At 42.4% G+C, this 27,227-nt stretch overlaps 1 protein-coding gene across 3 annotated transcripts; it reads left to right on the forward strand.

Annotated features, from left to right (window-relative positions):
- MAP3K8 (mitogen-activated protein kinase kinase kinase 8) lies at positions 1-26,750 on the forward strand. Of its 3 annotated transcripts, none has more exons than XM_007426408.3 (9): positions 59-195; positions 8,564-8,653; positions 9,915-10,279; positions 12,981-13,145; positions 14,460-14,721; positions 18,371-18,477; positions 19,116-19,268; positions 22,429-22,675; positions 25,303-26,750. In XM_007426408.3, exons 2-9 carry the CDS (start codon positions 8,635-8,637, stop codon positions 25,431-25,433), a joined length of 1,449 nt encoding a protein of 482 aa, XP_007426470.1. In that variant the 5' UTR covers positions 59-195; positions 8,564-8,634; the 3' UTR covers positions 25,434-26,750. The 3 variants fall into 3 exon arrangements, with proteins under 3 accessions (XP_025021315.1, XP_007426470.1, XP_025021313.1); XM_025165545.2 differs by lacking the exon at positions 59-195 and adding an exon at positions 205-1,909; XM_025165547.2 differs by lacking the exon at positions 8,564-8,653 and having other exon boundaries at positions 1-195.
- The last annotated feature ends 477 nt before the right edge of the window (positions 26,751-27,227 follow it).

A 27,227-nucleotide genomic window follows, 5' to 3' on the forward strand; every position in this document is an offset into this window, starting at 1 on the left:
GCGCGCTCACCTGTGTGTGCTCGCCGGCGTCTCCCTCGCGGGGACCCTTTTCTCCTTGCGCGGGACGGGATTCCTGGAGGGGACGGGACGGGACGGACCCAGCCCTGCCCCGGTCGGCAGTCGGGGAGAGGGAGGGCGAGAAGAGCGCGCGCGCGTCCGGGAAACAGAGGTGCCAACGCAGAGCCGCTCCGCAGTGTAAGTAAACCAGCAACCTGTTTTCCAGGGAGGAGGGGGACGGGTTTGGACATAATAAAGCCCCTTCTTTCTTCTGGGTTGCTATAACCCTGTCCTGATCCTCGGCCGTTTATGGTCAAAGATGACCTGGGAATTTCGACGCAGTAGGAACTTGTGTTTCGAAGAGTGTGCTTTTGCGTTGTGCTTTTGCGACCGTACTAGTGGGAAATGTTTTGTGCATCCCATTTTACAGCTGGGAAGCTGAAACCAGGAACCCTTTGCACCGGGATTAGGCTCTTCATAATAGTCTTCCGTGGCCTTCGTAGGTCCCTTTAAATAGTGAATGTCAGCTCAGCATTCGCTCGGTGCACTGTTTTCTTTAGTGCTCGGGTTTTCCCGATCCAAGCCCATTTTTTGAAATGTAGTCGTTCATACTGTCTGGACTAACGTTTCCTATCTGGACCCTTCCACACACCTTATTTCCAGCCTAGGGAGCACCAGGTTGGGAAGGGTGGTAAAAAAAAAAATCCTTTTGTCGCTCTTCTTGGTCTGGTTTCACCCCAGTTTGCTTGCTAAAATGTGGTTGATTCCTTTACTGGGCTCAGCTAAGCAATGGATGTACATGTGCTTAAAAAATAATTCCCTACAAAATGGACATGAACTTATTTTAAGCTGTAAATGTGACATGCACTAACTTGAAACTGCTGAACGTTTTTAACATTGAATTCTTGTATCAGTCGATTGGGAATGGATCTTAAGGTTGTATTGGTTGGAAGGCAAACTTACACAAGTATCTGTTTGTCTTCCATGTTAGCAGTCACCACATGTTCCCATTACTAGTGTGGGAGAAGCTCAAGGGAATATATTTGTCCTTGGAGAGGAAGGTGAATCTGTGCTAGGAAATCCCCTTTCCAAGTTTGCAGTGAGTGCAGGACCCTCCTCCCCTTGCTTGCAATATGAGAATAGCAACTTTAGTCTACCTGATAGGGCTGTTGCAAAGGTTAAGGTAGTCTATGCTAGAAAGTGCTCTGAATATTCTTTCTCCAGCCTGTCCCCTTCCAGATGCAATGGAATTTCAGCTTCCAAAGTTCCCAGCAAGTCCATAGCAATCCCAAAATCTCTGGAGGGCACTTGCTTCATTTCCTAAAGATGCCTTAAACCACTGAATTAAGAAAGAATGTTTATTTTTCACAAATTAAAAGTATGTTTATAATATTTGTTTGGAATTGGGGCATTCATCTTGTTTATTTCTCTCTGTACAAGTGTCTTATTGTTTTGAATTGAGATTATTCTGGATTTTCCTATGCAGAAATTATATTTGGCTGGTGCAGGGCAGGAGACAAGGGGCAAAGCCCCCCCCCCTTAAAAAAAACTGGCTTGTTCCCCATTTCAAATAAGAAACGGAGTCCGTTTGCTAAAATATACAGAGTGTAATGAAAGCCCAGTAGACAAAGTCAGGCCCCATAAACAATTTATTGTAAAAATTATATTAAATGTTTGAATTGGTTGCCATTTTCTTCTAAACACTTCTTACTCTTTTGACACATGACCTTTGACCATTCCCAAGTACTGTAACATTTTCTCTGGAAAAAAAAATAAAGCATATTGTGACTGGCCTATGCAACCTGACTTTCACCCTGTATGTTGCTGATAACGTCACTGAAGGGAAGAAAAGACTGGATCCAGACTGAATCATACTTCAGAAGAGGCTCAATGAAGTCAGTGGGGCTTCAAGGTAATAATGATGAGCTCAAATCCCATTGCTTTCAGCAGGCCTCTCCAAGTATAATTAAGCCTGGGGTCCAATTTAAAGGGAATGTGGATTCTTGTACTTATTTTTAATAGAAGTTACTACTTAGATTAAATGTGCCTGTGTCCCCAGATATCATATCATCATATTCTCCTGTCTTCTTCCTCCATGAAACCAACCCATGATTGACCTTTATTTATGTATTATTTCCATTTATATGGCCGCCCATCTCAAATTCATGACTCTGGGTGGCTAACAACAGTTAAAAACACTATATTGAGATGTGAGGCATTGCTTCTCTTCATGATGCTAACTGAGATTGGACTAGGTCAGTGTTTATCAGCCTTGGCAAGTTTAAGATGTGTGGACTTCAGCTCCCAGAATTCCCCAGCCAGGACTCCCTCTCTCCTGGGGTTCCGGGGAGGTCTTAAAACCTGGCTTTGGTCCTAGGCTTGGGGTTAATATATTAATGCATTTTGGGGGCCCTGTTGTGATCTGTGTTACCCTTAAGATCATTTTAGTCTGGGCTGTCTCTGTGTTTTATGGTTTAATTGTTTTTATGGGTTTTTGGGTTTTATATGCTGCACAGAGTCTGTTGGTGTTGGGCAGCTATTACAAATTTGAATAAATAAATAAAATACTGGGAAAGGCAGTTCAACCGCTGCTCCCCAAAGCACACAGAAGAGGAAACAGCACCTTTCTCACTCTCTTTGGGGAATTGTATGGAAATATTTAAAAGAGAATTCCTGGGTAGCTGAGAAGAGAAGCCAGCGAATGGCATTGGCTTGCTTTTTTGCATTATCATTTGCCTATTTATTTGTGGAATGAAGAATCCTGAATCCTCAAGGAGGGAAGGTGAGTTGGGTTCTACTGACCAAGCAACTCAGCAGCTGCCCAACCTCTTAGGTGGCTTTTCCCCAGCCACCTAAGACAAGAAAAACTCATAGCTGGAACCCTCCTGCTTTCCTGTGTTAGTACATCCCAGCCAAGAAAGAGGAATGGCATCCTCTGAAAACCCTCATCCTGGCATTTTGGGTGGAGTGGGCAAAATATGCTGCTAGCCTGACACTCCAGCATCAAGTTTGTCTGGATGCTCCAATCCTGAATCACCTGCCACGTTGATCTGATAGGAGTGAATTGCATGAATCAAACGTATGGAGAAATGCCACCGAAAAATACTTGCTTCAAAATTAGGTCATGTTTCAACTCAGCGAGGACATAAAAACACACAACACTTGTCTCTGCCCCAAGGAATGCTGGTTTACACCTCTCCTGATTGGCTTTGCTCATCAGTTAGTGGAAAGTTAATTGGGGTGCCACCTTTATAGACCCTGTGACTTTTCTAGCTCACTGCATTTTAAGCATTCCTTGTGGTCAGCATTTTAGTATACATATTGGGCAATGTTGTCTTGACCAGTCCAAATTGTAGAGCAGACTTGCCTAATCTAGTATCCTCCACAGGCTGGCTGGGAATTATGGGAGTTGTAGTCCAACATGCCACATGGACACCTGGTCAGGGAAGGCCATTCTGCAGCAAATAATTGTCAACTAAGCGCCCTTGCAATCACCTTAACTTTAGTTCAGGACTTCATTGTGCAAATCATTTCAAGGGTCACATGTCCTCCTTTTTGTCTAGAATAAGCTCCCTAACAGCTTCTCTACCTCCTGGCAAGCTTCCTTTTCTGAGAAGATACATTGTACATGGTGCATTCAAGGAATGAGAAAAACGAAATGCTTGGAAAAGACGTCCTATGAGCTTCTTTCCTGGTGATGATGATTAGTCTTCGCTTAGAGTAATTGTGATTCTGGGGGCAATCTGCCAAACAACAGAGAGATGAAAAATACGAAGGAGCAACTTATGTAGTAAATGTGCCAAAGTAGTTCAAAAAGCCTTGATCTACTGTCTTAATCTGGCCAGTCCCTTTTGGTACAATTCTGAGTGCTGTAGTTTGGGACACAGTAGCTAGAGATCTCAGAACTTTTACAAGCAACGTTTATTGACTGATTTATGGGACTTCTAACTTGACCTGATCCCAAAGGACTCTGTGCAGTGTACAACCTCAGCAAGAGAAAACAAAAAAAATAAACCACTAAATCAGAACAATATCAGAACCAAAAATAACCCTAGAAGGCAAAGCTAAAAACCCCAATAAAACCCAAGAGAGGTGCCTACAGTCAGCCAGTGGCCAAAGGGCTTTGAAAGGAAACAGTGTTAACTTGCCTATGGAACCGCAGCAAGGTGGGCACTGCAAGTACAGGTAGTCCTCGTTGAAGAGCCACTCGTTCAGCGACTGTTTGAAGTTATGATGACGCTGAATGAGGGAGACTTACAATGGGTCCTTGTAGTTGTGACCATCACAGCATCCCAGCTGTCACATGATTGCTTGGCAACTGGTTCGCAATTACGACGTTGCAGTGTCCTGCAATCACATGATCACCATTTGTGACCTTCCCTGCCAGCTTCTGACAAGCATGGTCAATGGAGAAGCCCTTAGGAGGTCACAAATGGCAATCGTGTGACTGTGGGATGCCACAACTGTACAGAATTTGCCTAACAACGGCAACTGGGACTGTCAGAACTGCTGTCATAAGTCAGTGTAGTCACATGGTGTTGCAGTTTACGACTGCATCGCTTAGCAATGGAGTTGCTGGTCCCAGTTACCATAAGTAAGGACTACCTGTACTTCTTCTGGAGAGAGTACAGGTAGTCCTCATTTAGCGACTGCATCATTTAGTGACTATTTGTGGTTACAATAGTGATGAAAAAGTAACTTTGTGACCAATCCTCGCATTTACAACCTTTTCAAGTCTGTAAAACAAAGGAAAGCTGAAATAAGATCATAACCACAGTTGCAGTTTCACTTAGCAACAGCTTCGCTTAACGACCAAGTTGCCAGTCCCAATTCTGGTCGCTAAACGCGGATTACCTGTTCCATAAGATGGGGCCTATTACAACTGCCATCTTTGCCCCTCTCCTTTTGGCCCCCAAACTTTTGAGAGTTGGGGACTTTCAGCAGGACCTTTCTTGATTGGACTGGCTGATTCAATTCTGGCAAGGCATAGCCTGCTGAATCCTGTCCATTATATGGTGGAAGTTTGTAGCAGGGATACCATCTCCAAGAAATGGCATTAGCGTTTCCAGAAGCTCCTTCTGTATAGACTTTGTAATATCTAAGGCAGTGTTTCTCAACTTTAGCAACTTTAAGATATGTGGACTTCAGCTGTGAATGACTGCTTGCTGGGTAATTCTGGGAGTTGAAGTCCACATATCTTAAAGTTGCTAAAGTTGAGGAACACTGATCTAAGGGCTAATTCCTATGCTTACAGCTCATCAGAAAGGTGCTTTTGTTCCCCTGCTCCATGTCCCACTTTTTCACCCCATTCCTGAGGGGTTACCAATCATCCAGGGGCTTTTTGCAAAGCACAGGAAGGAGAGGGGGCAGAAGGCTTCTCATGTAACCCCCATTCCATTCCTTGCTCTCGGAATCCAACCCCATGGGTTTCTATTCTGATACAAGTGTGATCCACAGTTGTCTCTTGTGGTAAATGAAGTTGTTCTGTAATACAACCTCCCCCGTCTAGAGCTATTAGAGTGATGTCAACTATGTAAAGCTCTCCGTCTCCAGAGGCTGCAGGTATTCATTATTATCCTGAAATTATAAGAAGATACAGGCAGAGACATTTAAGGACTAAGTGGAAGCATAAACAATGCCATGTTTATCCTCTCTGGTCTGTATGGGTAGAGTTTGGAATTCACTGCAAAGGTGATCAGGAGATGATCTGGCGTGATGGACAGCATGTGGGATGTCCTCCCACGATCCTCCACCTGTCTAGCCATGGATCACTGACCCGTGAATCAACAGCACGGAATATTCCTGACCAGAGAAGTCAGCCATAATGTACGGATAAAAGGACATATTCACACAGTGCATATACAGTGTTAAATTAGGGTAATGATTTTTTTGGGGGGGGTTCAGCATTTAAGGTACTTTGTAAATAACAAGATTTCAAGCACTGATATTTGGGTATCAGTTTGGGGTTCAATCAGCAGTCAGGTCCAGATTTCCTAAGAACACACTGTGGGTTCTTAATAAGCACTGAGCTTGTAAAAGAGTTGCTCTTACCCTTCTCTTCCACTCATCATTACCCAAAAAATTACCAAACGTAATTTCCTGCTTCCTTTTATCAGTTGTATTGCACAGTCGCCCTGTTATTTTATCAGAGGCCCAAGTGATATCCTTCTTTTATTTACAAGCCTCGTGCCTTTTCGTGTCACTTACCATCATGTTTCTTTCCAGGGAAATGCATTAGGGAGGAAAACAGATCCCAAGAACTGCTGTTGAATGCCTTTTGATTGGTTGAACTGTGACTAAAATCTCACTGTGTGAAAGGCTGTAAGGTGGAGTTACGACACTGAGGGACTTTTTGTGATTATTAGGGAAACCATTACTGTTCTCGGTGAAAGAGAAAACCTTTCAAAACCTATAGCACTAAAGAGTTAAATGCTGACTTGGAACATTTTTTAAAATTCTAATCTACTTTGAATCTGGTCAGGCTGGATTATATGTAGCTGTGGAGGTAACATTATTTTTAAGTATATCTAAAGCCAGAGACAGTATCCTTCAGCTTGGAAACTGGCAGCTATTTGGATTCAACCTGTGGCTGAGTCACCAGATATCCTCCCTCTGGTAGGCATAGCCTTAAAATCAAATATTGTCTGGGTTTTTGAGTGTCTTGAGTTTTGTTTTTTTTTAATGGACTGTTTTCACAACAGTAATCATTCAGATGTTTGTGTATTGTGACCTTGTAAATTGTCTGCTTTTTTCCCTTGTCCGTTGACAAGACTCGACAGCCTAGATTTATGACACTATTTCCTGATTCCAGCAATCGGCTTCAATCCAGCCCCTTCAGATCTATGATCATTGTAGTCTGTAGATCACATGACTCGTCACATGTTTCTATGGTGAAATTTGAAAAGTGCATTGCTGTTGATTCTGCATTATTGCTAGCGTAGGTTCTTGAAAATAAAGATTTGTTGGAAAAACATTGCAATTGAAAAACCCATCTTTCTGATGCTAGAAAAAGTAATTTTATATATACATGCAAGCCTAAGTACTTTTTTTGCAGTTTTTCATTGTAAATTTTGTCACGGATGCCAAGAAAGTTAAACACTGTGTCCCCCTTTCCCCCCATTTCCCCTCCTTTCCAATTGTCTGTGTCCTCCTTTGCCTGTTCAGATATCTGGTAACCCTACCTGTGCCAAACTTGGCTTCATCAGTGGGTTCATGCATTTAACTTTGCCTAGGCTTTGACTCTGCCGTAGGAAATTCCAGTATGACATTCCAGTTGCAGAAAGATTGAAAGATTTTTTTTAAAAAATGGAACAAAGCCCATCAGTGTACAGATAGAGAACATCCATGTGGAAAATTCAGTGGAGGACATTTAAATATTTGCTGGCTATGGAGGAATCCTCTGGGCAAGATTTCAGGCAGCCCTCAGAAGCAAATGTGGAGCTGAAAAACAATTTTATTCATGAATTTTGTTTCAGCATATAAAGCCATCAGTGATGTAGGCAGCCCAAAACTGGGCCTGAAATATTCCAAAATTAAGTTGGAATGTTTTCTACTCTTTGTGGTTTGGAGAGAGAGAAAGTAAGATTCCCAAACACCTTGCTTGGTTTCAACTTGACGCAATCTGGGTGAACGCACCATGAGAGTGTGTGAGCGACATCCCCCTTCCCCAGTTTCTCTGTGGCCACGGAGAGGCGTGCTCAGCTCTCTCCCTTCCCTCTTTCTGTCCTTGAGATCTCCTGCCTGCTGCTTGCAAATGTGTGGTGGTCGTCCTCACGTTTTGGACAAAGCTGTTTGGCAGCTCTTAGTCCCCACAGCACGCTTGAGACAGAACTGGTAAGCGTGCTTTCCACTGATCCCATGTGAAAGCTTTGACCCAAAGGCTCCCTGCCAGCAGAAAGAAGATAAAAATCTTGGACCAGAAACTGCAGCTATGCACGCCACATTGCCTGGCAGCTTCAGGAGATCAGGTGTCACCTAACCTTGGGAGGAGTTAACCCATATTCCCTGTCTCTTGTGTCACTGTCCAGTTTTTCATCCTTTCATCCGCAGATACATGTGATTCTGTTACGTGATCCAGGTGAGGCGGGCACCTGGCCTTCAGCTTGAGGAAAGGTAGTTTTAGGTATAGATAGAATAACAAAAATGAGAGCGATTTCAGAGAAAGGTCCTTTGATCAGGTCTAAAAGTCCCAAGTGGGCAGATGAATTTGTGCTGGCTGAGCCATCTTTCTGTCAAAAGCCCCCCTTTTCTCTTGAATTTTCTTTTTCTTTCTCTGATTCCAGTGCCACGTGATTTTAGGATAATGGTACAGTTCTCCAGAAAAGAGGCTGTTTTCTCGAAATTCTGTTCTTTGCATAATAATATCAAACTTGAAAAAAGTGGATTGGAGAAATCCTGGGTTGACATGCACTTTTGAATATAAAATCTGAAAATAAACGTGTTTCTACAGCCAAATTGTTCTAATGATTTAAAAAAAAAAACCAGGAGCATTGTCTATAGAGATATGAAGTGTTGGGGATTTCCAGTGATCTAGTTGTCTAAAATAATGCAATCCTTGTTTTTCCAGGTTTTTAAAGGAGGCTGTTGTGAATAGGAAGGTTCCTTCTGATTGTGGACTGGGAAGTGATTTTAGTTGACATGTCAGTTTTGGATTCCTGTAAGTTCACTTCCCCTCCCCAGCTTTGTTCTGAAACTGTGTCAAAAATCTGCATAGAAAAAAATGTAAATTAGAAACAATGTAAGGGAAAGTTAACTCTGTGATACCATTGTTCAGTCCTGTGGCAGAAAAATTTTGGAAGTTTCCTATGGCACTTTTTTTTAGCCTGCAGTTTGACTTGCTGCAATGCACTTTGCAGAGAAATTACTTAACGATAGTAAGTGCTTCACACGCAACGAAAGCTCTCTGATCCTCAGAGTGAAGCAGGCATTAGGGGTGGTTATGACTCTGATCAGGTTTACAGATCAATCCAAGCTGTTGCCTTAGTCTGCAGTAAATGATTTTGTAACACAAAAGAGCACTTTGCTTGCTGAGATATCACATTTTCTCAGCACTTGAAGAACGTAATACCTATTGTCTAGGAAATTGTTATCCACCTACCCAGTGGTTGTAAATATTGCTAATGGACCTGCAGTGTGATTTGTGGCTGCTGGAATATCACGGGCACTGATTGACTAGTGTCTGCATTGGGGCAGATCATCCCAAACACTCCTGCCCTACAGTCTGTGCTACAGTTTTATGCAGTATCCCCATTTTTTCCCCTTGGGGAGAGGGTTCCTGCACTAAATTACTATAAAAGGCAGGGAGGCTAGAATGGCAGGCACATTTCAGTCAATGAGTGAAGGAAGTCCCAGCGTTTCTGTTAGCACTTAAATGTGTTTTTTATTATCTGCTGGAAAAGGGCATGAACTCCCTTCAAAACCAATGGTTGCTTAATGCACAGTTGACGTGCAGGTCCCCTTGAATTCAGTGGTACTTCAGCATATGTAACTCTGGATCATGCCCAGTGCTAAGATGCCATGGCTTTAAGTGAGACTGATACCCCGATCACACATTGGCCTGCACCAAGCTTTTGCTTTCCAGATGTGTTGGACTTTAGCTCTCCTAGTTTCCAGCCACATTTAACCTTGGTAACTGGGAATAATAGGAGCTGAACTTTAGCACATCTGGAGGACAACATTGGGGAAGAACTGGTATAGGTGCTTGTTTGAAATGCTTCTGCTTTCAGCGGACTTGCTTCAATTATACAGGGTAGAATCGTGGCCTTAAAATGTGCTAGTTTGCATTTTATGATTATGTAGACTGCACAGTTCTGCTTCTTCCCCTTCTTCAATGTAGAGATATGTAAGTTGCCCATACAAAGTACTTCCTCTGTCGCAATCTCTTAACCAACCATGAAATATTACTCTATTTTTTTTAGGTAGAATAGGGGGAAGAGGACAGACAGTAATGGAGTATATGAGTACCGGTAGTGAAAATAAGGAAGAGATTGACTTATTGCTGACAGATTTAAATGTGTCTGAAGTAATTGACATCATGGAGAACCTTTATCCCAACGGTGACCTGACAGTTTACAAAGACAGCCTCATCGCTCTGTGTCCAGAACAAAACAAAAATGAAGAACGGACTGAATCTTTGCTGTTCAGCCGAAGAGAAGTTTCTTTGCTGTCGTGCGTTAAGTATGGGACTGTGGAAGACTTGCTTGCTTTCGCCAATCAGGTGTCGAACACCGCAAAGCAGTTATGCCGGCACAGGAGACAAGAGTCTGGGATCATTTTAAACATGGTATGTGGTTTTTCTAAAACCTCCAACTGCCATTCTGCATGAATGTATTTCACATGGATCATGGCTCAAAGCTGCGGGTTTTGTGGCTTGCATTTAGAGTCTTCACAATTTAGGCCTGGCCGATAAAGACTTTGCTGACCAGCCATTGCTGACTGCTTGACCAGAGACATTCCTATACCCTTATCAGGCTGTATAATATCTAAGTATGGGACTTAGATATTGTTTGAATCCAGAGTGTTGTAGCGGTGAAGGTGTTGGACTAAGCCCCCTCAGCTACTGAACCTCACTTGAGTGGCCTTGGGCCACTCACCCATTCTCTCATCTCCATGTGCCCCAGAGAGTTACTGCTGGGAAGAAGAGGGAGGGGAAGGAGTCCTAGGGATACCATCTGAAGCTCCAGGAGAAAAGGTGGTATGAAAATTATATAATACAGGAAATTGGGTCCTGAGCTGAGCTATGGTTTCTGGAAGCAGATACGTTAGTTAGGATTTAAGATTCCTTTTGCAGCTGTAATGAACAAATCTCAAAGTGCAATGTGGTAATTAGCACCTAGCTGAGTTCGGCTTCTCTCAAATAGCTAAGCAGGGTTGGACTTGATTAGTACTGGCATGGGGGGTCACAAGGGAATCCCAGGCTGTAGGCTAGACTGGGAACTCAAAAGAAGGCAATGGCCCAGCCCTTCCACTTAGTGCTGAGAAGATGACATGGAGGGGTCAATGAAGCTGCCAGAAGCTGAGCTTGGTGAGGGAGACCTTATTTTCTAAGTTGGTGAACTTTCTTAAAAAGAGAGTTGCAGGTATGAACATACAGCTAAAATGGAATAGTTTGCCCCTTTCTGAGATGTATAAAGTTATCTCCCTGTGTCACCCTACATGAAATTAGGTTGAAGCTGCCTTCCATCTATAAACTGTCCATTCCCTAACCTTAAATCTCAGCCATGATGCAATTAAAAATCTCAGTGTAAAAATACAGACCAAGACAAAGCTCTGAAGTCTGAGCATTAAATGTTTTTAATTATGCAGTTATCAGGTGTAGTGACAGCATGTTCATCTGACACCAAGGACAGCATATTTGTCAGTCCTCATTTATAGTTGCTGGTTTATCAGTCCTTGTTCACGGTTGCTATTTTGCAACCATGAGGACAAGAAAGTTAGGTTTTCTTAACAAAAACAAATTAAAGATGGGGTTTCCAGAACTCAGGCTGAAATTAAGATCAGGGAAACAAAATCTTCAAGCTTCTTGTCATCCCTCCTGAAGAGAGGTTGCCCTCAGATTTCCTGTCAATTTTTGTAGGTGAGAAAAAGTGAGGCTAGCTCACAAACCACTGTTTATATTAGCCCCAGCTTAAAACCAGATGGTAGGCCACAATTGTGAGAAACCATTGGATGGAACTAGTTGGTTTTTTTGCTTTGTTTTCCATCTTTTCGGGACTTTACACAATGGTTTCCAATCAGATATCATACCAAATGATGTCTTGCCAACCTATTCACCATTCTGTTTTTCAACACTAGCTTTGCTTGTCTGCCAATTTAATCATGGCCTCCAACATAATTAAACTTCCTTAACAGAGATTAATCTGTGTAGAGGCAATTGAAATCCCAGCCACTTTAGAGCGTATGAGGCCGGATCAAATATAGCAATCTACTTCTTATCCCCAGGTATTCTGATAGTTTTCTCTTGGTCAGTTTTCGTTTGGAGAGTTTTACCTGGTTAAAGAGATTCTTGTACTTTCAAAGAACCATTCAGGCATTGTAGTATATGAATCATTAGATCTTAAATCTTCTCTGCATCATCTATTCTGGGGAAAAAATGGCTTCTCCCCTTCCGCCAACCCCCTCATGCAACCTTTGAAGGTGGAATATGTTGCATTTGCTTACCTTCCATAGCCAAACTCACAACTCTGTAGAGCAACAGGTTAGGAGGTATCCAGAATTAACCAACAAACCACCAGGAGGACTCCTTACGTAAGCCTGCTGATTAGGCTGTCAATCAGGCTGTTGTTGCCAGACAATTAAGTGCAACTTATGCTTTATGCAAGGCTAATCACCACTTGGAATTGTAAATATTTCCAAGACAAACTGAATGCTTCACATGCTGTTCCCATTTTATTGTTCTATATAAAGACTGCTGTAGTCATGAGACTGCTATGTTCTGGAAAGTAGAACATCAGCAGTGTTCTGTTAGAGGCAGACCTATAGCTTGGGGCTGCTGCCACCGTATAGGTAAGGCGTAGCTTCTGTCCTAGATAAAGGTAAAAATGCCTTGGAATCAAGCTTCAGCTCTGGCCACTGCATGGACATATCCATGCATTTTTCCTGGCAGCATTACACAAATAGTTTGTTTTGGGATTGTTTTGGGATTCCTTTATCTCCTTCCCAGTCTAGCCAACAGCCATAGACGTCCCAGTGGTCCCCTATCTAGACACACTCCAGAGCTGATCCTGCTTAGCTTCTGAGATCAGCCAAGGTAGAGTAGCTGCTGTTACCTGCCAAGACTCTGGCCCTAGTAATTTGCAATGGAAAGATCTGGGAGAAAAAATGCAAGGCCTAGAAAAGGCATTGCAAGGTAAAGGTATAGAAGGTTGGCGTATATGGGTTAATTCAGGTATGTGTATTCCAGTTAACACATCCATATTTCAGTATATGGAGGTCATGAGGGAGTACTGTATCCTGTTTTCATTTTCTCCTTTATCTTTAAATAGATCAAACCTAAAAATGGGCGCTATAAGATTGACTCGGACGTGCTGCTATTTCCTTGGAAGCTAACGTACAGAAATATTGGGACTGACTTCATTCCACGGGGAGCTTTTGGGAAAGTGTACTTGGCACAGGATACAGAAACCAAAAAGCGGATGGCTTGCAAGCTGGTAAGGTTCTGTCTTTGGTAATGCCTGTGACAGGTTGGGCCTTCCCTATAATGCTGTAATAAATGAGACTATGTTTTTCCATTTATGATAGAAACAACATGCACATGATAGACTAAAGTCTGTGTCTGGAGCTCCATCTAAGGAGGGCCTACCTAGTTCTCTTCTTCTTTGGGAAAGACTCCATATGTGCATTGTCAACAAATTTTGAAGTGTCACATATGTGAGATGGGTGGCTATATTAATTAACTAAATAAATAAATAAATAAGGTAACAGTGGTCTGGAGGTAGATAAAAGAGCAACTATGCTGAAGCTAATTGAGTCTGGTCAGGATAAGATAGGATATCACTTGGATAATCTTGGTTTGTCAATGAGAGATCCATGGAGGAAAGATGGAATAGTGCTAGAAGAAATGAGTAAACTAAAGCTGTGAATGCCATGGGAAAGGATGGGACATTATGAGCATTCTGTCATAAAAAAGGACAGGAAGCTTCTGCATATGAAAATTTGTGTACTGATCTCAGCATGCATATGACTTAGAAGTAAGGACACGTTTATTAACTCCTGCAAAACTCTGGCTGGTATTTTCAGGATCACTGAGTCACCAGATAATATGTAAAGGACAAGAATAAATCTTGCCTTGGAACTCTTGTAAGCCTAGGAGATTATCTAAGTTTTCTGAAGGGTATGAGTGCTATTGCTAATCACTCAGTGTTTTACAGTAGAAACATGTAGAAGGATTTTTATTTGTAACACCTTGCCTGAGTTGCTGTATTAAAGCAACAACTTCAATCAATAGTCCACAATCCTGCTCTCATCCCCCTTCTTCATGCTAGATACTCCCATCATTCTTTGGCAAAGTGGTTAAGAAGATGGGTAATGCAGTTGTGCTGGGCTTTCTCTGTCTATTGTTAACTACGAAGGAAGATTCCCCCCCCCCCCCCCCCGATTCTAGCTAAATAAGGCTGGGATAGAATTGCCTACTCAAAGAAGCTAAAAGAAGCCCTAGCTTTTCCTTGGGACTCCAGAGAGGAAGGGTGGGGTTGGTCTTTTGAATGCAAATCAGTGTGATGCCTCAGGGTTTTCAGTGCCAAGCAAAACAATGAACTCTTGCTTCCCCAAACAGTTGAATGTTTGCTGGACCTGCTTTCTTGTAGCTTGTTTCAACATAATAACCTTAGCACTTCCAGACAGTTATGTGAACATGGGGTAGCACCCCACCAATGTAGATCATCAAGCTAAGTGCTGCAGGCATTCTAGTAGGACAATCTTTGCTTGGACATCACAGTTTAATCAGCTTATGTTTGGCATCGTAGGTCCCAGTGGAACAGTTCAAGCCATCAGATGTTGAAATCCAAGCCTGCTTCCGTCATGAAAATATTGCTGAACTTTATGGAGCGATCTTGTGGGATGAGACAATCCATCTCTTCATGGAGGCGGGAGAAGGAGGCTCTATCCTAGAAAAGGTGGAAAGTTGTGGGCCTTTGAGAGAATTTGAAATCATCTGGCTGACAAAACATATCCTCAAAGGACTTGAATTTCTTCACTCAAAGGGAGTTATTCATCAGGATATCAAACGTAGGTTTGCATGGTCCTTAGAGTGTATAAACTATAAACTAGAGTGTATAAACTAATATAAACTATATTCAGGATAATCCAAGCCTCTTTTAAGATTATTTGGAGTTTACTTACTGAACGTTACCTGAATTTCTGCACATGGGGGGGAGGGCAACAAGGTATACTGAATTTACCTTTTACTAATGTTTTCATCTGCAGTGAGTAGATAAAAAAAACAGTTGAGAGCATTTTAAGGACAATATGTTATGTGGAAATGGAATGAATTGGATGCTAGATGGACTCTATGCAGTGCAACCCTAGCATAGCTGCTCTGAAACAAGTCCCATGAAATTCAGTGGGTCTTGTTCATGTAAGCAGGTATAGGACAGTTGGGGTGGCTGTAGCTTTTACTGGATTCCACAACAGCTGGGCCTAGCCAGCTGTCAGAAGCTTGCAGGCTTATTGTCAGTTTGGAGGTCTGCGGGTTCCTGCTGCTATATAGGATCGCTATCAAAGAACATTCTGAATTTTTTCCTTCCCATACTGTTATGTTGCCTGTTAAAGTAACCCCTTGGAAAGTAGAAGTTGATATAATTAGTAGGGTTAAACATTCTGAGAATGGGGGTCACCAATTACTGACACAGGTTTTCTGTTTTAATTAGACATTTTCTGGGCTCATGCATACCACTAAGCCATGACTTGCCTAACCATGATTTTATACTTGCTTAACCATGCTTTTACACTTTATACATGGCATTCACTTGGCTGGTTTAGATAGTGCAGTAAATACATGTTACAGGCCTGATTGGCTAGTTTTACACAGAATGCTAAGCCAAAATCAAACCACATTACGGCATAGCATAAGGTATGCAGTGGAAGTTTTGCATTCATGACTGACAGATTACAAAAGCAGGAACACTGAAGTTGGAACTTCTCCCACCCTACACTTCAAGAAGCACTTTCTCTGTCTTTTGGCCCTCCTGGTTGAAAGGTATAGATGTCTAGCACATCTGGAGGGCATCATGTTGCTCTGCATCATTAGGTTTAGGTAGATATTTGCAAAGCAGTTTAACTGCAATAAAGTTCTCTGTTCAAAATTCAGTAATATTTGGCATGAGGGCTGTATCTGTCATTTTAGTATTTATTATCCGAAAGGACCTCATTTCCTTAAATTTATCCAGAAGCTCCAAATGTATAAAGTTGTATAAACAGGATTCCCTGTTTTTAATGCCTCCCTGTCCCTTCCAGGGCTCCTCTCTCTTTAAAGTTATGCTGACGTTCAAAAATCCAGTGGGTGATGTTTATGTTGGCATGGAAATGCATCAGAAGTTCCAGCAAAGAGAAATGTGGCAGAAACCCTAGCTATTGAAGACATTTCATATCTAGCATTTACAAAGTGCTTTAGAGCAGTGTTCCTCAACCTCAACAGCTTTAAGATGTCTGGACTTCAACTCCCCGAATTCCCCAGCCAGCCATGCTGGCTGGGGAATTCTGGGAGTTGAAGTCCACACATCTTAAAGCTGTTGAGGTTGAGGAACGCTGCTTTAGAGCAAGGAAAAGCCAATTCAGATTCCTGCCCAACACCACTACAACTTTAATATCCTTCTATATTCAAAGATACACACTCCAGGCTTTTCTCTCCATGCATCTGACTGAGACACAAAAGACTCAGCCTCTTTTTTCAGCCACATCCCCATGTGTTGCCTTCCTGGAATGGCAGTTGTTGCCTGTATAGCGAAAGGAAGAAAACTCCTAAGTAAAAGAGCTGCTTCTGACTCAGCTTCCTTTGTGACCCTGCTCTGTTCATTTTTTATTTTGTTCAGCTTGGGTTAGGAAGGAATGGGGGGTCAGAAAAGGACACAGGAAGGAACTTTGACAGAGTCCTTCAGCCAGAGCTGCCCCATTCTTGTTGCAGCTCTGCAAATGGCAGAGGTTTTTTTTCTAGCTGAAGTCATGCAGAAGAGGGCAGCGAAACTGGAGGAACTGACCGACTGGCTTCATTATCCCATTCCATCATCCAAAACCACAACAGTGCCTGTAGCAGTGGCTTAGAACAGATGCATTAGAGGCAGGATAGAGATTGGCAATGTGGGTAGAAAATTGCACAACAGTTCAACAAAATTTCTACCAAGTGAAGGCTGGGTAGATAGCACTTGAATTCAGCAGTGAGGAAAAACCCTTGGAAGTTGCAGTTATCACCATCCTTTTAAGCAAAACTCTATTCCTTGTTGGCCCAGGTCTACTTCATTTCAGTAGCGTATTTTAGGCCAACCAATTTCCTCCAGTTTGGTACCTTCTAGATTTGTCTGCAACTGTAGTCCTAAATGCATCTGAAGGACTCCTGGCTGGAGGAGTGTGATAGCAGGGAAATGCTGCTGTTCAACAGGTAGGAATCAGAAGTCTGAGCTCCAAACCACACAGAGTTTGTCATGCACTTTAGCTTATGTCATCTCACAATCTTTCAAAAAGTCCAGCAAGAAAGGTCCATCTTATTATTCTTGTAGAACAGGGGAAGGGGTTGCTAAAGAATCATTTTGGGATTTGAACCAGAGACACCAACTACACCACCCATGATGGAGAAGATACAGGATTTTGATCACTGAATAATTTCTTCTCCTGTTTGTCTAGGGAAGGTCTGCTAGAGAAAATGAGAATTAGTCTCTTGCCTGCCCCATGCTTTCCTGCTTAAATTGATCTCCCCAAGATTTAGTTGAAGAGAGAATGGGGGAGGGGGAAACATTTCCCTTTCTCCCTTTTCCTCATCAGTTTAGGAAGTTCTCCCATCATTGCCACCACTGGGGTTGCTTTGAAACTTAGAAAAACATAGAGATCTGAGGAGTCATGGTTTGATCCTTGTGAAGTGCTCTGAAGATATAAAAAATAGGCATTTCAGAACTCAAAATTTTAATTTGCCATAGGACCACAATCCCCACAAAGTCTGGAATGTTGTGAAACACCCAAAGAGTGTATTGGGTCTACCAGCAACTCAGCTTGTTGCTGGAGGTCCACCAAAGTGTCTTTTGCTGAGAGTCTCTCACGCCTTGGGCTGTTTCTGCGTCCAGCTGGAAGCCTGGGGAGTCTCTTAATTTGGGATTGTCCTTTTGAGCTTCTTGAAAAGCCATAATTAGACTCTCTTGGGGTGTACCCCTTTGTGGGGCAATGGCCTAGGGGAAAATGGGATCAAGGTCAGTGCCCCACCTCTATCTCTGCTATCTCTTTTGATATATGTCGATGCCCATGCTCTGTGTGCAGAGGCTCCCCTCTGTAATATGCAACCCCACATCTGTGTCAAGTAGTCCATCTACAGCAGTGTTTCTCAACCTTGGGAACTTTAAGATGGGTGGACTTCAACTCCCAGAATCCCCCAGCATGCTGGCTGGGGAATTCTGGGAGCTGAAGTCCACACATCTTAAAGTTCCCAAGGTTGAGAAACACCGGTCTACAAACTTGTTGAAATGCAGGGACTGGGGCAAAGCAGCTATAATGGCTCTTTCTCTGTCTAATTATGAATCACTGGAAGAAGAATTCCCAAGTATGTTTTTGCTTGGTGTGTGCCTGCTAAATGATTGCTTTCCTTTTAATTCCTGCCTGTGGGTTATTTTCCGTGTTAAAGTGAATGTGCAGATGTCCCTTCCACATCCTAATCCTCATTTGTTCCCTTAATTTCTAGCAAGCAACATTGTTTTCATGTCAACCAAAGCCGTTTTAGTGGATTTTGGACTCAGCGTTCAAATGACGGAAGATATTTATTATCCCAAAGAACTTCGAGGAACGGAGGTAATGATTCCCCCTGAGAAGACAGCCTAATTGCTGCCTTATCTGTATCATAGTAATTACAGAAGAATGGGATGGAGCATAGGCCAATGAGAATGTCTGCCATGAACTTCTCCTCCTTCTCTGTCCCCTTCAATTTATTATGCATTAGTAAAATAACCACCATACTTTGGTTAAACTGCTTTGACGTGTCATCTAGGGTTTATCAAGATTGATATTAGGTGAACATTCTTGTGGGATAGAGTTACACCAGCATCTTATTGTCTAATGGTAAGGGGAACTGCTGAAATTCCATTAAAGAATATTTCAGACCCAGACAGAAGCAAGTGACCCTATATATTTGTTCATTATTGTCCATATGAACCTTTGTTACATCTTAAATGGGAAGTGTGTTATGATTTCTTGCCCTTCGTTAGTTGCTAGCAATATATCACTGCATCAAAATTGGCAGTTATGGTGGACTATACTGGGTTTTTCTGAGCTCCACCTATCTCAGATTTTGCATTTTCTGAGTGAGATCTGCTAAAAGGGCACAGATTTTTTTAAAAAAACCCTTTCCTCTGTGACATACGGCTTTGCTTTAAAGATGATTGGAGTAAGGTTGGCGCAGAAGCTAATTTCCTTTTGGATTCCATTTGCAGATTTACATGAGTCCGGAAGTGATTCTCTGCCGGGGCCACAGTACGAAAGCTGACATCTACAGCCTGGGAGCGACCATCATCCACATGCAAACTGGCATCCCCCCATGGGTCAGTCGATATCCCCGGGCAGCTTATCCCTCCTATCTCTATATAGTAAGTTATTTAATTGATCGTTCAATAGGCCTGTGGTGTTCAGCTGCCAACTGACAGCCTTAAACTCTTTCTGTAGACTTTAGGGTAGTATGGTGGCTAGAAAAAAACCTCTTGGTTTTGTAAAGGTAATGAGGCTTTTAGAAGCTAGAAATGGAACTGTGTTGGCTTGCTCTTGGTGTCAGCAGGGGTGTGTTCAGCAGCAGAACTGGAAGAAAATCATAGTGTGGTCAGGCCCATTGGAAATTTAGGTTATGCTTGGGGAGTGTGCTCATTGTGTTTTACGTAAAGGAATCCCTGAACATAAAATCAGGCAAAGCACAAGAATGAGTTGGCAATTACATTGTTTATTTGTTGTTTATTATAAGTTTATTACCTCCAAAGAGGCTTGCGGCAACAACATATGATATATAACATTGCGATAATCATCACATTATCAGCGTTATCCAATATACTAAATAGTAAGTGCAGTTAACCAAAATCATATTACAGTTATAAAAATATAGTGCCTTAGAATATAAAAAACTGCTAGATTCATGCCAAGCTCAGGTATGTCTCCCATGCTTACCTCAGTCCCCAAGGAGACATTGGAAAAGCCGTGTTTTTGCTCCTGGGCACCATGTGGGGATCCAATCCTAGAGGCATTTGCTGCGCCATTTTGGAAACTGTAATGAGAAGGTGAAGTTTTGAAAGCCAGGTCAAGCTCCTTGTATTTTCTGTCCTTTGCCTCCCTAAGACAAAGGGGTTTGGCATCCTGAACCTATTAAATGGACTAGACAGAAACTCAGTCTGAAACCTTCTACATTTAATACTGGAGTTTCATTCCAGAGAAATGCAGCCTTACAATTTGGGTCACATAATGCATCTGGCAGTGGCCAGAACAAGAACACAGGCTGCTGCAAAAGGAATGAGGTAGTTCCCCCAGAATGGTTTGCCTGAGACTTGGAATCCTATGTGTCCATCCTATTTCTTTAAACACTTTAAAGCAGTGTTTCTCCACCTTGGCAACTTGAAGATGTGTGGAGGTGTGTGTGAAGATGTGTGGAGGTGAAGTCCACACATCTTCAAGTTGCCAAGGTTGAGAAACGCTGCTTTAAAAGAAGCTGCAAGGGACTCTAATCAGTGCTTCCACACTCAATACGTTTGTGTTCGTCATCCTTTACTCCCATAGTAACCTAAAGAATGTCTCTCCTCTTCTAGCTGATAGCAGGACATTTGTGTGTGTGTGTGTGTTCGTATGTGGTACGTGTGTGTTTGTGTGTGGTGGAAAGGATTGTCACTCAGGGTTTCTTGAAATATGCAAGGAGCTAAACTCGAAGGCTTGTGAGATTCCCTCCCGGTGTATGACTCCTTGCTTTTCCAGCCCTTAGCAGGTGGGGAAGGGACCGTTCCAGTTGTCAAGTGGCACAGGAAAAAGGATTAAGGGGTTGTCTCGCAGTAGCACCGCTACAATCAAAATTTCTGTGAGGAACCTTCCCCAACTGGTTGATCAGGAACTCCCATGTTTCCATTGTTTGGCATTAGCATTAACATTAGCACAGGCAGTTTATACAGTCCAGACAATGGAGATGGTGGTCCCATAATTATATATCAAGTGATACAAAGTCAACTCTTATTCCCAGGAAGCAATAGTCAGAGGGGAGGTTTTTGGTATTTGGGAGGGGGAACAATGGAAGTGTACTTAGTCCCCGTGAGGCTTGACTACTAAAATACGGTGGTAGCTCGGTTTACGAACTTAATTCGTTCCGTGACTCTGGTCGCACCCCGAATTGGTCGCAACCCAAAGGAAATTTCCCCATAAGGTCCAATGTAATTACCGTTAATCCGTTCTGGCGTGGAGGACAGGGAGGCAGCTATTGCTTGGAGGGAGAGTCCCCCTCCCTACGACCACATGTCAGGGGCGGAAAATGGCTGCGGACCACGTGTCAGGGGCGGAAAAATGGCCGCAGACCACATGTCAGGGGCGGAGAAATGGCCGCGGACCACGTGTCAGGGGCGGAAAAATGGCCGCAGACCACGTGTTGGGCGGAAAAATGGCCGCGGACCGTGTGTCAGGGGCAGAAAAATGGCCGCGGACCGTGTCACGGGAGGGAAAATGGCCGCGTATCCTGTTCGTACCCCGAGGCGGAGTTAGCAAACCGAAGCAAAATTTTGCGGCCGGAGCTGGTCATAACCTGAAAAGTTCGTTAACAGAAGCCTTCGTAACCCGAGGTTCCACTGTATTGTGGGAACAAAACATTGTGGATGTGAATCTATGCAGGAAGCTGGAATGCTGCTGTGCTGGCTCTTAGGCCTTTTGCATTCCTGTTGTGCAGACCTTGGTAAACCTCACAAGACTGTGGAACTAGGAACAATCTGGAGAATGATAATGTTTTGTTGATCTGAGTGGGAGGTAGATAGAAACTGCAAGCTGAGAAAATTACAAGCAAAAGATGAACTTTGAAAAAGCAGCTCTGAGTGATGGAGCTTAATTGTCCGCACAGAACTTAAACGTTGCCAGCCAGAGCTATCAAATGCACCAGTACAGTTTTGAAGTTACTGAAAAATCGTTGCCAGCCAGAGCTATCAATGGATTAAAATTAGGTAACATTTTTCTGGAGAATTTCTTCTCTACAGGACCAGAAATAGAACATTAAAAATATATTCAATATTCCTGTATAGACTCCTTCTCCCCCCTCCCCACCGCATCACTTCCAGACTAACTTAAGTATTTCCAGATGCAAAGCTGGCAAATTATGCCTTGGGAGGTTGTGTTGTGTTGCAGGATTGACAACACCAGCCTAAACCGAATGAACTGTGTTTGCTCATCCGTCTCCATTCCTTTTTGCTCCCCAAGCTAGATGGCTCGCTTGCAGTTGCTATGCATTTATCTTTGTTTGCCTTGGATTTTCTGAGTTAGGACTGCAGACCTTTGGTTGAACTTGAAGCTGTTTTGGAGGCGAGTTTCACATTTCAGTGTGAAACTGGCTCTGCTTCTAGCTTTCCTGTGGCTTTTTGTCACAGGAGTAGAGTGGCAGTTTTCCAACCTGTGAATCAGGGTGAGGAAATTCCTAGGGCGGTAACTTTATAACACACACATACTCATGCAACTCTCGGAAACCTTTCCCTACCTCCTCTTGAGCATCACGTTACAACCTCCCTTTTCTTAACACTCTTTTGGTAGATCCATAAGCAAGCTCCACCCCTTGAGGACATTGCTGAGGACTGCAGTGCTAGTATGAGGCGGTTACTGGAAGCTGCCCTTGAAAGGAACCCAAATCAGAGACCTTCAGCTACAGAACTGCTCAAGCACGAAGCCTTGCACCCACCACGGGAGGAACAGCCTCGGTGTCAGAGTTTGGACTCAGCTCTCTTTGAACGAAAGAGGTTGCTGGAGAAGAATGAGTTGGAACTATCAGAGAATATTTCGGGTATAGTCTTCTCTTATCTCTCGCTATTTTCTATACTTAGGCAAAAACCCAAGCACTTCCCATTGAAACCTACTAATAAAAGTCTGAAGGCCAGCAAAATTTGCATCTAAGTGCAAGGCAGAAACCTCCCTGACTTCTCAACAGAAAAGGCTTTAGATTAAATGTATGATTCCTGCAAAATCAGTTCAGTGACAAATTCACATTGACATCTCAGAATCTCAACAAGTATTTTGGAGCTTCCAAAATTGTGTAGTACAGGTGGTCCTCAGGTTTGTTTGTTTATTTATTAAACTTGTCCCCGCCCATCTCCCCCCAATGGGGGACTCTGGGCAGCTCACAACATATTAAAACAATAAATAGATATACAATTAAAATTTATAACAGCACACGTTTACAAAAATAAAAGGAAAAAAATCCAGGAGGCCGATGGTTCAAGGCAGCAACACGGCAGGTTACAACCACTCATTCAGTGACTGTTCAAACTTGCAGCAATGCTGAATGAGGGGGACTTACAACAGGTCCTTGGAGTTCTGGTCGTCACAGTGTCCCCATAGTCACATGATCACGATCCAGGTGCTTGGATTGCCATCATAACCCAAGGACTACCTGTAATGTTTTGCAGAATCTGGAATATAAGATTATTTTTTAAAGGCTACTGGAATGGAATGTGAGAATGACCTTGGAAGATGAGGGGAAGAGATGCTGCCTAGGGAACAATGAGATAAAAGGGGGAGGAGCCCGCAACTGAGTAATGGGCAGAGAAAGAAATTTAGAAAGGACCCGTCCTGACTGATCAGGCAGTAAAAAGGGACAGCGGGAGATTGTACTTTCAGACTTGCAAGATTCTGCTAATGTAGCCTGGCAATAAAGTAGAATTAGCTCGTCTGGTTGTGTTTCCTGTCTGGTTTACCTGGGAAGGCTGACAGCTACACAGAGGGGAAATAAGCAATAGAAGACAAACTTGAAACAGTGCAGAGCTTTTCTGAATCCTAGTATGTTTTAAAATATAGGAGCCAAAGTATAGGACTAATAGCACTGAAGCTTGTAAATAGGTAACTGACAGAAGTAGGTGTCACAGAATTTCTCTGCTATATCTGATTTCGGCAGTTTTCTTAGAATTTCATTATTTTTTCCATAATTATATTCCTAGCCCTTTCATAGTGCAATTGGAAGTAAATTTCACAGTTCACCAATGGAATGTGGCTACCTGTGGGAGATCAAGGCTGTCAGGAAGGAGTGGGTGCATTCCAGGAGGGGAAAGGAGACAAGAGGTAGCACAGTCCACAGGGGGAGCAGGGAAGACTAAGAGATTCAGGATAGCCACTCCCTAAAATCTCACAGGGTATATCCACTAGTTGCTGTAGTACAGATTTAGTTTGGCAAGATTCTGTCTGTAAGGTGTAAGCAAATAAAGGAACTGTACTAGGCTGGACTGTTTCATCATTGTTCTTGGGCTGGACCTGACATCACCTTTCTCCTAACCAAATGCATCAACCACATGGTTTTTAATTGACTAATGGTGGACTTCATTCCTGATTTCCCTGCATTAGTTTGTTGAACAATTCCTGTTCTAACACACACAGCCCATATATTTACTATAGCACGTACAAGAATGGCTCTGTTTCATACTTTATATTGGATATCAAACTTCACTAAAAATGGGCCCACCGCAAATCAATTTACAAAATGAAAAATCTCTCATGCTCATTGTTCATTTAGTTGATGGCATAGAGGAATTTAATGAAGAACACATTGAGGCTCACCAGATCAACAAACATCTATTTAGTTAATGATAATGTTTAGCTAACAAGAGTAAAACTGCTGATAACCTTATCTTCCATGTCTTATCACCCTTTGAAGCCATCTTAGTTGGGAGCCATCATTATGCGTACAGTTCCTCTACATCAGTGTTTCTCAACCCTGGCAACTTGAAGACGTGTGGACTTCAGCTCCCAGAATTCCCTAGCTAGCATGGCTGGGGAATTCTGGGAGCTGAAGTCCACACGTCTTCAAGCTGCCAAGGTTGAGAAACACTGCTCTACATATTTGTAAATGAAGGAGGAGATTTCATAGAACCATAGAATCACAGAACTGTGAAGTTGGAAGTGACCACAGAATTAGTCTAACCCCCTGCAGTGTGGAGGAAAACCAGTTAAAGAATCCTTGACCAACCTCTTCTTAAAGACCTCCAGAGATGGAGAACCCCAAGTCTTGTTAGATTTCTCTCCATTTTCTCCCTCTCATGCCTAATTTTATACATCTCTTATCCCGCTCCTCACCTGCCTGTTTTATAACCAAGTGAAAAGTAAAACTCCAAATGCCTTTCCCCATGAGAGAGCTGTCCTGGCCTCCTAATCACTTTCTGTCGTTTACTGACTCTACAATACCATTTTCGAGGTGAAGCACCCCCAGTATTGTTAAAAGTGGTTGCAGCTACTATAACTTACTGTGGTTTCTCTTCTTTAAGCAAAATGGCCTTGCCCTGGGGAAACCTACTGCCTTATTATGGATATTGAAAAGAAGCTTGCTTAGAAAACTTAAGCTAAACAAAAAACATACATAGTTAATTGTTCTGAAGTTACTTTTCAAGTAGGTAATATGTCTTTTCCTTAATTTTTCCTTGTTAGATTCTTCAACCCTTGGGATTACGGAGGAGTCGGATCTGCTTAGGAGACAACGCTCATTATATATAGACTTTGGAGCATTAGCTGGCTACTTTAACATTGTCCGGGGCCCAACAACACTGGACTATGAATAGATTTGGGAGTCTCTTGTGTTGAACTGAAGAGGGGTAATGTGTGTAGAGGGATGGGAGAGAGAAAGAAGCACGAGAGCATTAATTGGCTGTGCTTGGATTCCTTGAACTCTAACAGTGTTTAATGAACATTCTGGAGAAGTTCCATTGCTACTTCTAACCACCACCTGCTCCTGGTAATGTGTTTTTTAATACAGCTGTACTGACAGTGAATCCTCTGCGTGGATTCTATCATCTGGCTTACCTAAAAAGATCTGAAATTTTGTAACCTGGAATTCAACTCCTACTTGCCCATTGTCATCTTACGAAGTTTTGCTTGGATGAAGGGGTGGTGGAACAAAGGAATATCTTTATGCAACCGCCCACTAGTTTTGCTGATGGCTTGCTTTGGTTATGAAGAGAGACAAACAGCTCCTTTTTAAATAACATTCTGGGGCTTCTCTCATGTTCCTTATCATACTTCCTAACTCTCAGTGCTGCTGCAGTGATCTCCTTTCTTTCAGGCTGAGAGCTTGGCAAAGTTAAGAATTCTGTACATAAGCTAAGAACGTTTCCAAGAAAACCTTATAGAATTCAGGGTCACCTAGTTTCCTAATTAATGTGTATTAGTTTATTATGTCTACTGGCTTTGAAGGAAAAAAAAACCCTATTGTGACTTCGGCTGCATCTCCTGTTTAAAGTTTTTAGGTGTGAAGCTGCTAGACAGGGAATTGTCAAAATGCCTGCTCCCCATGCTGGCTGCAAGGTTGCAATATTTTCCATCATGTAGTTCTTTGGCACAAATGGGAACTATGCCAGATCCTGAGATAAACTCTGTCATGTGAATTTAAATTAACATAAAGACTTAGTAACTGTAATCATAGGCTATTTGAATGCTAACATATTGTATAATGTCTGATGACTCATGAAGGTGAGCTTAATTTATGGCTGTGGGACTATGTGTTGTTAAAAATAGACATGTAGTTAGGTTATTTTATGTTCCTATGGAAAGAAAGCCTCTCCTTTTGCTCTTGAAGATGTTGAGTACATTTAAAACATAGTGTTTTGAATGGTAGTAAAACTGGTTCAAGAACATAGCTTTGTACATCCTATGGGATGACTATATCAACTTTTATAAAACTGTTCAGTAGTTTATGAAGCATTTTTTAAAAAGTAACATACTATGTATGTTATAAATAGAATAATTAATGAAATCATGGTTTAGATTTTATATTTAAACGTATTTGTATGCACAATGCATTTGTATTAATTTCTTGAAGTCTTGAATCCTGAATCAGCTATTTAAAAAAATAAATCTCTGTTAAACATATTTACTGCATTGGATGAAAGTGATATGAAATTACTAGTTTGTTTTGTTCCATTTTTTTCTTTTTGCTATTAAACATACTTGCTTATTTCAAAGCCGTTGGGAGGGCAACCTTAGAGTAGACCTGGGCAACTTTTCAGAGGTCAGGGGCTGCTTCTTAACCTCTGGGCTTTCTGGAGAGTCACAGGAAGGTTTCTTGTGACAAGAAGGGTGGGCATATGTCTGTCTGTCTGTCTGTCTCCATCCATCCGTCAGTCCGTCCAATCTATCAAATTTACATCCCACTGCAATCATACAAGGCTCTTGGCAGCTCATGATAGTAAAGAAAGCATAGTAATCAAACAAAAATCTCACAAATACATTAAAACAATACATGTCATACCATAAAAGCCTTCCAGAAAAACTCTTTTTTGAACTTATTCAGGAAGGCCAATAATGTTGGAGACAGGTGGTCCTCTGCAGAAAAACAATGCTTCTGGCTTTGGTCCCCC

This window comes from Python bivittatus, unplaced genomic scaffold, assembly GCF_059951505.1.
Source record: "Python bivittatus isolate LINGU-HERP-01145 unplaced genomic scaffold, Pbiv_v1 ctg000610_np1212, whole genome shotgun sequence".
In the NCBI taxonomy this organism is placed as follows: Eukaryota; Metazoa; Chordata; class Lepidosauria; order Squamata; family Pythonidae; genus Python; species Python bivittatus.

Bases quoted from the DNA above. Each gene is read 5' to 3' on its own strand.
- MAP3K8 (XM_007426408.3), top strand. The intron at 19,269-22,428 runs GTAAGTTATTTA...CTCTTTTGGTAG, and splicing joins ATCCCTCCTATCTCTATATA to ATCCATAAGCAAGCTCCACC. The intron at 22,676-25,302 runs GTATAGTCTTCT...TTTCCTTGTTAG, and splicing joins ACTATCAGAGAATATTTCGG to ATTCTTCAACCCTTGGGATT.